At 43.4% G+C, this 11,786-nt stretch overlaps 1 protein-coding gene across 1 annotated transcript; it reads left to right on the top strand.

Annotated features, from left to right (window-relative positions):
- The first annotated feature begins 923 nt into the window (after positions 1 to 923).
- On the top strand, positions 924 to 2,651 carry FAM43B (family with sequence similarity 43 member B). The gene has a single exon (XM_072113202.1). The coding sequence runs from the start codon at positions 1,039 to 1,041 to the stop codon at positions 1,996 to 1,998; it is 960 nt and encodes a 319-aa protein (XP_071969303.1). The 5' UTR covers positions 924 to 1,038; the 3' UTR covers positions 1,999 to 2,651.
- Positions 2,652 to 11,786: the final 9,135 nt, after the last annotated feature.

An 11,786-nucleotide genomic window follows, 5' to 3' on the forward strand; every position in this document is an offset into this window, starting at 1 on the left:
CAGCAGAAATCGAGACTCATCAGACCAGGCAACGTTTTTCCAATCTTCTACTGTACAATTTCGATGAGCTTGTGCAAATTGTAGCCTCAGTTTCCTGTTCTTAGCTGAAAGGAGTGGCACCCGGTGTGGTCTTCTGCTGCTGTAGCCCATCTGCCTTAAAGTTGGACGTACTGTGCATTCAGCGATGCTCTTCTGCCTACCTTGGTTGTAACGGGTGGCGATTTGAGTCACTGTTGCCTTTCTATCAGCTCGAACCAGTCTGCCCATTCTCCTCTGACCTCTGGCATCAACAAGGCATTTCCGCCCACAGAACTGCCGCTCACTGGATGTTTTTTATTTTTTGGACCATTCTCTGTAAACCCTAGAGATGGTTGTGCGTAAAAATCCCAGTAGACCAGCAGTTTCTGAAATACTCAGACCAGCCCTTCTGGCACCAACAACCATGCCACGTTCAAAGGCCACAAATCACCTTTCTTCCCCATACTGATGCTCGGTTTGAACTGCAGGAGATTGTCTTGACCATGTCTACATGCCTAAATGCACTGAGTTGCCGCCATGTGATTGGCTGATTAGAAATTAAGTGTTAACGAGCAGTTGGACAGGTGTACCTAATAAAGTGGCCGGTGAGTGTATATATATATATGTTATTTATTTCTTTATTTGGAACCATTACGGTGGGTGCTGGGTTGACACCCAGCTTTCCCAGGCTGTTAGAAGGCATATTATTGATACGTATAGGAAGATATCTGTGTTATTTGTCAATGCCCTAATATTCCAGCTGTTGTAGAACTACAGGTGCCAGCATGCCTTGTGATAGGACAGAGGGGCACCAGCAATGCTCTGTTTTTATGATGACAGATGGGGTTAGCTGTGCAAATAACATGTGGCTGTGGTTTTATAGCGCCAGGGATGAAGTTGGAATAGCAGAGGTGTGGCAGAGGAAGAGGGAGGCAGCTCCAAGCTTCTCCTCCTCATTCCTCCAACATTCAGGCTCTGCCACAGCACGGAAATCTGCCGAGCTGGAGGACAGGAGGCACCATGCTGCCCTGGAGGAAGAACAAGTTTGTGCTGGTCAAGAAGGACAAGAAGGGGAAGGGGGTAACCTACTCTTCCTTGCTGTCCTCCTTTCTCCATTCCTGCCCTGACCTCCTGCCCCCCTTGCCCCTGGAGCGCCTGGGCAATGTCTTCAGCAGTAGAAGGCAGAAGGTAGTGCTGAACCCAGAGGACCCTTCTTACACAGTATGGTACCTGGGCAATGCTGTTACCCTCCATGCCAAAGGAGAAGGCTGCATGGTAGAAGCCGTCAACAAGATCTGGCAGAAGAGCGAATCTGGCGGCTGCAGCAGCAAGATGAAACTCTCCTTGGGATCTTATGGCATCAGGATGACCCCCTGCAAAAGAGACTCCAGAAAGACCGTCCATGCCTACCTCCTGCACCGCATCACCTACTGTGTGGCTGACGCCAGGCACCCCAAGGTCTTCTCTTGGGTCTACAGGCACCAGATTAAGAACAAGGCAGTGGTGCTGAGATGCCACGCTGTCTTGGTCTCCAAGACAGAGAAGGCTAAAGCCATGGAGCGCACCCTGTGCCAGACCTCCCTGGCCGCCTTTAACGAGTTCAAGAGGTTAAAGAGGCAAAGTGATTTTAGGAGAGAGCAAAAGGAACTTTTGGGAGAGTCTGCCATCCCAAAGACCCCTTTAAGAAAAATTCTAAATGGTACCTGCTCCTACAACCCACCTGCAGAGAGGTGCAAGACAGTGCCTAGGCTTAGCTCTATCTTGGAGGAAGAGGAAGAGGATGGTGAGACGGACTGGCAGGACCCTCAGAGCATAGTTCTCCATACCCAGCAGCATCCACACTGTGACAAGGACACTATCCTGGAACTTGCTCAGGACCTCAGGAGACTCAGCATCCAAAGAGCCTTAGCCCAAAAACTCCTTTACATCCCATGCACCCAGCTGGCAGACTGGAAGCACCCCATAAGGACTTTCTGCTGAACCTCACCCTGCTCCCATCCCTTCCCAGACAACCTTCAGGTCCCCATCTCCTCCATATTCCCCTTGTGGTGTGCGCAGACTTGGCTCGGATACCTTTACATGGCTGGATAGGAGACAGTAATTTTTTGGCTGATAACTGCGAGTTACTTGAAGTTGCTTCTGAGCTTGTTTGGTTGACAGCTCCCACCCCAGTGAACAGCCGCTGCCCACTTGTATCCCCAGGTTATCCCCCATAGTAAGGCTGTCAACAGACCCCGTGGATATACCTAATGTCTGTAACTAGAAATCATTGTATCATTCTCAAGAGCTTCTGCAGCAGCTCAGATGCCTTGGCTGTTTTGACATTACAAGGCATCTGTACAGTACAGTGCTTTTCAGGAAGTGTTAAGTCGCACGCACTATGGAAAATCTCCGATGATATGTGCCAATAAACCCCGCGTCCTAGCATTTATGTGTGTCTTGTGTAAATCTGTGAATCACGGCTTGTTGTGACCCAGTGTATCATACTTAAAGGGACAGTGCACACACAACCCATCTTTTCTCCATGGTGATTTGGTATTGCTGTATTACCCCATGCTCTCAGTCTTTAATAATAATGAATTATTTTATCTGCATCTGGGAAAGCTGGGTGCCATTCATACAGCTATCATTACTGTTTGTACTATGCACTGTCCTCTGCTGGTATTAAAACGCTCAAAGGGTTTGTGACCAAGCTTTTGAAAATCTGGTTCTCATTACAAAGCCTCTGTTGCCCATACCAGCCAATCACAGCACAGCTTTTATTTCGGATTCCATACTTCTAAAGTGAAAGCTGCGTTGTAATTGGTGGTATTTTAACAATACATTTTATAATCCTTTATGTCATTCAGATTATTAGGAAAGCTGAGTGCCATTCCTGCTTCAAGTTGTAATTGTTATTTGTGACCCAGTTTTCCTTAACTTGCAAATCTGAATGACACAATGGATTCCGAAACGGTAAACAAGAGACTGTCTCTGTTCCCCATTATGACCAGTTACAGCACAGCTTTCCTTTTATATTGCACTCTAGCTAAATGAAAGATGTACTTTGATTGGTTGCTTTGAGCAACATAGTCAGTCTCTTGTTTACGGTCTCATAATCCATGGTGTCATTCAGATTATCATGTTAAGAAAAGCTGGGTGACCCTTAACATGGATTATGAAACTGTTAACCAGACACAGTCGCTGTGGTCTGTGGCAACAAATAGCGGCACAGCTTTCATTTTTTATTACTCTCTTGCAAAATGAAAGCTGTGCTGTGATTGGTTGCTATGGGCAAGCTTGGTGACCACCACTGCTTGTTTTGATATACACCCTAGTTCTCACCCAACTTTTCCAAACTTAATAAGATCAATGAAGTTATACATTATTACACACCCATTCCCATTTCTACACTGCTTTTCGTGAGGGGGGAAAGAGTGCTTGAACACCCCACTGAGAGCAGTAATGGCGTCCATACTAGTTGTCAAGAGCAGTAGCAATAGCTGAAAGACATTTTTAGCATCAGTTTATTAAAATCAGTTTTTTCTAGGGTGTTTTTCCTCAAAATTTCAGGTCTTTGTATCACCAAGTTATCACCACTGATTTGTTTTATTTTCACCTTTGCAGTGGAAATTTTTCACCCGTGTAACTATAAGTGATCATTAGTCGCAAGGTCTTGTTAGTAAATCAAACACAGTCTGATGTTATCACACAGGACGACCATTAACACCCTGCACTGATAGCCTCCTCTGACATCACTCTGACGCACCGGCGTTGTGTGTAAATAGCGGCCAAGGTGACAGTGAGAGTGATGCCGGTGACAATGTATTAGAAAGAAAGGTCTCTCCACGTGACTGAGACTCAAGTACATCACAAGGAATAGGAGATGTTAGGAAGAAAACAACAACTTAAATGTGCCATACTAATTACAAAAGATTGCCCGCACTGATACACTGCGACAAACGCTGCGCTGTGAGAAACATTTCATCACCAACGATTTGCAGCTTTCATGGGGGAGACAGTAATGTTTTCATTCGCTCACAGCAAGCAGGGATCTTTTTAAAAAAGTATGGAAAAGTATTAGAAAATTGTATAAGCTTAGAGAGGTTGTACCAACTTTTCTTGTTACATTCTTGGAGGTCTAACTACTGGGACCAATCACCAGAATGGGGGGTCTTACTCCCACTAAGGGTGATGCCACACGTGGTGTTTTGAACCCGTTTTTGGTCCGTTTTTAAACAGTCTGTTAAAAAACGCATTCGTTTTTGACAGGTTTTACCAATTATCTTAAGTAAAACTGGTCAAAAACGGATGCGTTTTGGATGGCCTGCTTAAAAACGGACCAAAAACGGGTTCAAAACGCCATGTGTGACATCACCATAAGGAATGGAGCAACAGATCAAGTTTGGGTCTATGGGAGTGCCAAAAGTTGACACAGTGATCGGGAATAAAAATATAAAAATCTGAACAGTGGGGGTCCAACCATTAGGACCCCCCACCGATCACAAGATCTCAATGACATTTAGTGAGAACAGGTCCCCATTTACCTCAGGGTATGACCGTTGGGATAGGGGATAACAATAAAACTTGATTAAAGAAACTTTCTGACTTCCAGATGCAGCTCTGGGGTCTCTAAGGCTTGCGGTCCTAAAGTTATAATTTGATAATGAGACTGCTGAGTAATTTGACCATTGAGGCCAGTGATTTGCTCAGCAATCATATTAGCCATGTACATGACTTTATCACTTTTAGGCTGGAAGCCCTGGAGACCCTAAGGGTGATGCCACACATGGCGTTTTGAACCCGTTTTTGGTCAGTTTTTAAGCATTTTTTTGAAAACGCATCCGTTTTTTTACCAGTTTTAATTAAGATAATTGGTAAAACCTGTCAAAACGCATGCGTTTTTAACGGACTGCTTAAAATCGGACCAAAAACGGGTTTAAAACGCCATGTGTGACATCACCCCTACGAGAGGGGCTTCTAAAAGTTTCTCTCTCACTATTGTTATATAACAGTTACTTCCTCGGGGTGTTCTCAAAAAATGTAAAAAAGGGACAGGACACGTTCACCTAAGCGTACCTGAACAGAATAGTCTCAAGGGGGGGAATTCTGCCCTGCAAGCATACACCAGACATTTTCATGTACAAAAATGGGTGTCCGACTTTAGGTAACATCACTTCTGCTGTGACTTCACTCATTCTATTGTGTTCAATATCCAACAGTCTGATCTATATCTTGCTGACCCCATCAATACTGCATATTAACCAGTGAACTCCAGTCAATACATTGAACTGAAGGAGTAGTAATATCCGGCTCAATCCGTTTCCTTCTCCTCTTCCTTATATCATGTCTTGGAGACTGTTTATAAAGTGATTTGCTTATTATAAGGGCGGCGTACAATCTCATGTAAATTGTTGCACAATCTATAGATCTGAATAGCCATACTCTGTGGGTGAAAGGATGCAATTATAATTACATAATATCCTAGTTGCGCTCACACAGCTGAAGGGCTGTTACAATGTATCAGTGTCCTGAGCCCTGAGGAGACGTACTAGAAAGTGTGATACCACGTTTGGCTACAATGATATAGTGTAACTGTAAGGTTTTTAAGTGAAGATTCAGGAGAGGGTTACTGTAGTCCGAGCAATGAACATCTGGTATTTTGTGGTGAAGTAATTGGCCACAAAAACGTGGGTGGCAGGCGTCTGACAGGTCATATGAGGAGGCTAGGGTTAGCGGGGTCACAGACAGTCAGTATAACACATCTGAAACCATCTTTATACTGTCTGCATTGTTTCTCTGACAGACTGTGAGATTCCACATGTATGTTACATATGAAAGAAACCCAAATACACTAAATAAACCAACCCCTGCCCTCAGGACTAGCCTCCCATAGGCCCCGCAGGGAGGCCATGCTGTCTTATTATACTGTATGACATATTGACCATCATTGTGCTGTTCAGCTCTCTCTCTCCCAGTGATTAACAACCTCCATTTATATGATGGACCCTCAAGGTTACTGATCCCTGAGAGACAGAACATATTTTAACACTCTCAATATGGAGTTATTGATGGCCTCATTAATCCCCCTACCCCTAATGTAATTGGTAAACTGCATCTCCCCCCCCCCCCCCCCCGTCTTAATATTCTGTGAAGACATTTCCCAAATATCTTGATTGGATATCTCTCCCTGCATTATAACAGATCTCATAGGGTTGTCACTCAGCTTTTTATCGATCCTGAATGACATAAATCCACTATGTTCATGTTATATGTGCATATTTATATTCATACCATTTAAACCCGCTCTGTTATAAAGATTTGTCATGCATATAACGTATAATCTGTGTATAGTGAGCTTCCCCCTAGTGGTGACTACTGGTAACCAGAAAATTAGAGCTGACCACCAGCAAAATAGTAATATTTTAATTCCAGCATATTCTCTCTCTAAGACTAAACATTCTCTATTATCCCCCATATTGCAAAAACCCTTTTTCCACTGACTGTAGAGATGTAGAGCCCACCAACTGGGAAAATGAATGGTTCCATCATGAGATGCTCTTTCAGTGCAATGGTTACATTTCTTCTCTAGACCACCAGTAAACTTGCATTACCCTTTCACTATATTTGACCACCAGGGGTCCTTATATTATGTCCTGTAATTGTCCACATTACTGCTCTAGACCACCAGTATACTGGCATTACCCTTTCTCTACACTAGACCACCAGGAGTCCTTATACTATGTCCTGTAATTATCCACTTTATTGCTGTAGACCACCAGTATACTTGCATTACCCTTTCTCTATATTTGACCACCAGGGGTCCTTATATTATGTCCTGTAATTATCCACTTTACTGCTCAAGACCACAAGTTTACTGCCATTACCCTTTCTCCACACTAGACCACCAGGGGTCATTATATTATGCCCTGTAATTATTTCCTTTGCTGCTGCAGACCACCAGTATACTGCCATTACTCTTTCTCTACACTAGACCACCAGGGGTCATATATATATTGTGTCCTGTAATTATTTCCTTTGCTGCTGCAGACCACCAGTATACTGGCATTACTCTTTCTCTACACTAGACCACCAGGAGTCCTTATATTGTGTCCTGTAATTATCCACTTTTCCACTCTGACCACCAGTATACTGGCATTACCCTTTCTCTACACTAGACCACCAGGGGTCCTTATATTATGTCCTGTAATTATTTCCTTTGCTGCTGCAGACCACCAGTATACTGCCATTACCCTTTCTCTACACTAGACCACCAGGGGTCATTATATTATGTCCTGTAATTATTTCCTTTGCTGCTGCAGACCACCAGTATACTGGCATTACTCCTTCTCTACACTAGACCACCAGGAGTCCTTATATTGTGCCCTGTAATTATCCACTTTTACACTCTAGACCACCAGTATACTGGCATTACTCCTTCTCTACACTAGACCACCAGGAGTCCTTATATTGTGCCCTGTAAGTATCCACTTTTACACTCTAGACCACCAGTATACTGGCATTACCCTTTCTCTACACTTGACCATCAGTGGTCCTAATAAAATGCCCTGTAATTATCTCCTTTGCTGCTCTAGACCACCAGTATACTGGCATTTCCCTTCCTCTTCACTAGACCATCAAGGGATCTTACATTTAATTCCTGTAATGAACCCCCTTTCTGCTCTAGACCACCATTATACAAACTATATACCTCACTGCCATGGACCATCATTTATACCCATATTGGCAGCTTTATTACTGTCGACCACTAAGGATGCTGAGTCCTGATCCTCTTTACTGCCCAAGATCATAGACACTAGAATTGAACCCAAAACTGCTCTACACCACTAATCCTATGAGTCACCTCTTTATTGCCATAGGCCACCAGAGATTCTAGTATTAGTCACTTGATTGCCCTTACACTTTGACATTTACATCCCACTTTGACATACCTAGACCGCCAGTGATGCAGACAATGTATTCTGTCCAATGGGGCCCCCTAAGGCTCCTGGACCCAACTGCACCGCCCAAATTACACACCTTCTTAGATGGAATATAGATCCTTTTATGACAAAGTATTTGCCCTGCAATGGATGGTGCCTGATAAATCTACAACAGGTTAAGGGTTAATATCCACGTTTTTGCCCCTCGGACCGGTCTAGTAAGTGATGACCCATGTTGTATGTACGTTGCTTAAGAAACGCATCAAATTCCCAATCCCCCCCGATGATGTCACTATTGTTACCATGACGACACCTTAAAATTTCCACTCTCGCCGTAGAAAAGGAAAACGCAGGAGGCTCTGATCAATGGAAAGAGGGCAGTGAACCCTTCCTGTACTCCTGCCCGAGCGTTATAATAACCTTGATGTCTATAATATTCCCCCTCCCCCAACTGCCACAGAGGAAAATCAATAGATCTAATAAGAGCCGCTGTCTTCCCGGCCTGTTCTGGCATGTTACCGCGCTTCCTACCATCAATTGCCTCCATCTTCTTACATCTCCTCATCCACTACTTTACTCAGGACAAAAAAAGGTCACTTTTAAAAAAAAATCCCCTTCTGCTCCAGGGAAAGCTGTGTTACTTCTGCAGTCCAGGAAAGCTGGATATCCAGCATAATAGTTAAACAGGAATATTAATGTCTATTAATTTTTTCCTCTTACAAGTTCTTGTCCCCACGGATCTGTGGGGCTAGTAGTTTGTAGGTGAATACGTTCTGTGACATCACTGTGTATTATTCCTGTACTGGGACATCACTGTTTGTATTATCCCTGTACTGTGACATCACTGTGTGTATTCTCCCTGTACTGTGACATCACTGGGTGTATTATCCCTGTACTGTGACATCACTGGGTGTATTATCCCTGTACTGTGACATTACTGTGTGTATTATCCCTGTACTGTGACATCACTGTGTATATTATCCAAATACTGTGACATCACTGTGTGTATTATCTCTGTACTGTGACATCACTGGGTGTATTATCCCTGTACTGTGACATCACTGGGTGTATTATCTCTGTGCTATGACATCATTGTGTGTATTATCCCTGTAATGTGACATCACTGTGTGTATTATCCCTGTACTGTGACATCGCTGTGTGTATTATCCCTGCACTGTGCCATCACTGTGTGTATTATCCGTGTACTGTGACATCACTGTGTGTATTATCCCTGTACTGTGACATCGCTGTGTGTATTATCCCTGTACTGTGACATCCCTGTGTGTATTATCCCTGTACTGTGACATCACTGTATGTATTATCCCTGTACTGTGACATCACTGTGTGTATTATCCCTGTACTGTGACATCACTGTATGTATTATCCCTGTACTGTGACATCACTGTGTGTATTATCCCTGTACTGTGACATCGCTGTGTGTATTATCCCTGTACTGTGACATCACTGTGTATTATCCCTGTACTGTGACATCACTGTTTGTATTATCCCTGTACTGTGACATCACTGTGTGTATTATCCCTGTGCTGTGATATCACTGTTTGTATTATCTCTGTGCTGTGACATCACTGTGTATATTATCCAAATACTGTGACATCACTGTGTGTATTATCTCTGTACTGTGACATCACTGGGTGTATTATCCCTGTACTGTGACATCACTGGGTGTATTATCCCTGTACTGTGACATCACTGTGTGTATTATCCCTGTGCTGTGATATCACTGTTTGTATTATCTCTGTGCTGTGACATCACTGTGTATATTATCCAAATACTGTGACATCACTGTGTGTATTATCTCTGTACTGTGACATCACTGGGTGTATTATCCCTGTACTGTGACATCACTGGGTGTATTATCCCTGTACTGTGACATCACTGGGTGTATTATCCCTGTACTGTGACATCACTGGGTGTATTATCCCTGTACTGTGACATCACTGGGTGTATTATCCCTGTACTGTGACATCACTGGGTGTATTATCTCTGTACTGTGACATCACTGGGTGTATTATCCCTGTACTGTGACATCACTGTGTGTATTATCCCTGTACTGTGACATCACTGTGTGTATTATCCCTGTACTGTGACATCACTGTGTGTATTATCCTGTACTGTGACATCACTGTGTGTATTATCCCTGTACTGTGACATCACTGTTTGTATTATCCCTGTACTGTGACATCACTGTGTGTATTATCCCTGTGCTGTGATATCACTGTTTGTATTATCTCTGTGCTGTGACATCACTGTGTATATTATCCAAATACTGTGACATCACTGTGTGTATTATCTCTGTACTGTGACATCACTGGGTGTATTATCCCTGTACTGTGACATCACTGGGTGTATTATCCCTGTACTGTGACATCACTGTGTGTATTATCCCTGTGCTGTGATATCACTGTTTGTATTATCTCTGTGCTGTGACATCACTGTGTATATTATCCAAATACTGTGACATCACTGTGTGTATTATCTCTGTACTGTGACATCACTGGGTGTATTATCCCTGTACTGTGACATCACTGGGTGTATTATCCCTGTACTGTGACATCACTGGGTGTATTATCCCTGTACTGTGACATCACTGGGTGTATTATCCCTGTACTGTGACATCACTGGGTGTATTATCCCTGTACTGTGACATCACTGGGTGTATTATCCCTGTACTGTGACATCACTGGGTGTATTATCCCTGTACTGTGACATCACTGGGTGTATTATCTCTGTACTGTGACATCACTGGGTGTATTATCCCTGTACTGTGACATCACTGTGTGTATTATCCCTGTACTGTGACATCACTGTGTGTATTATCCCTGTACTGTGACATCACTGTGTGTATTATCCCTGTACTGTGACATCACTGTGTGTATTATCCCCGTACTGTGACATCACTGTGTGTATTATCCCCGTACTGTGACATCACTGTGTGTATTATCCCCGTACTGTGACATCACTGTTTGTATTATCCCCGTACTGTGACATCACTGTGTGTATTATCCCCGTACTGTGACATCACTGTGTGTATTATCCCCGTACTGTGACATCACTGTGTGTATTATCCCCGTACTGTGACATCACTGTGTGTATTATCCCCGTACTGTGACATCACTGTGTGTATTATCCCCGTACTGTGACATCACTGTGTGTATTATCCCTGTACTGTGACATCACTGTGTGTATTATCTCTGTACTGTGACATCACTGTGTGTATTATCTCTGTGCTGTGACATCACTGAGTGTATTATCTCTGTACTGTGACATCACTGTGTGTATTATCCCTGTACTGTGACATCACTGTGTGTATTATCCCTGTACTGTGACATCACTGTGTGTATTATCCCTGTACTGTGACATCACTGTGTGTATTATCCCTGTACTGTGACATCACTATGTGTATTATCCCTGTACTGTGACATCACTGTGTGTATTATCCCTGTACTGTGACATCACTGTGTGTATTATCCCCGTACTGTGACATCACTGTGTGTATTATCCCCGTACTGTGACATCACTGTTTGTATTATCCCCGTACTGTGACATCACTGTGTGTATTATCCCCGTACTGTGACATCACTGTGTGTATTATCCCCGTACTGTGACATCACTGTGTGTATTATCCCCGTACTGTGACATCACTGTGTGTATTATCCCCGTACTGTGACATCACTGTGTGTATTATCCCCGTACTGTGACATCACTGTGTGTATTATCCCTGTACTGTGACATCACTGTGTGTATTATCTCTGTACTGTGACATCACTGTGTGTATTATCTCTGTGCTGTGACATCACTGAGTGTATTATCTCTGTACTGTGACAT

The sequence above is a fragment of the Engystomops pustulosus genome, chromosome 6 (assembly GCF_040894005.1).
Source record: "Engystomops pustulosus chromosome 6, aEngPut4.maternal, whole genome shotgun sequence".
Taxonomy (NCBI): Eukaryota; Metazoa; Chordata; class Amphibia; order Anura; family Leptodactylidae; genus Engystomops; species Engystomops pustulosus.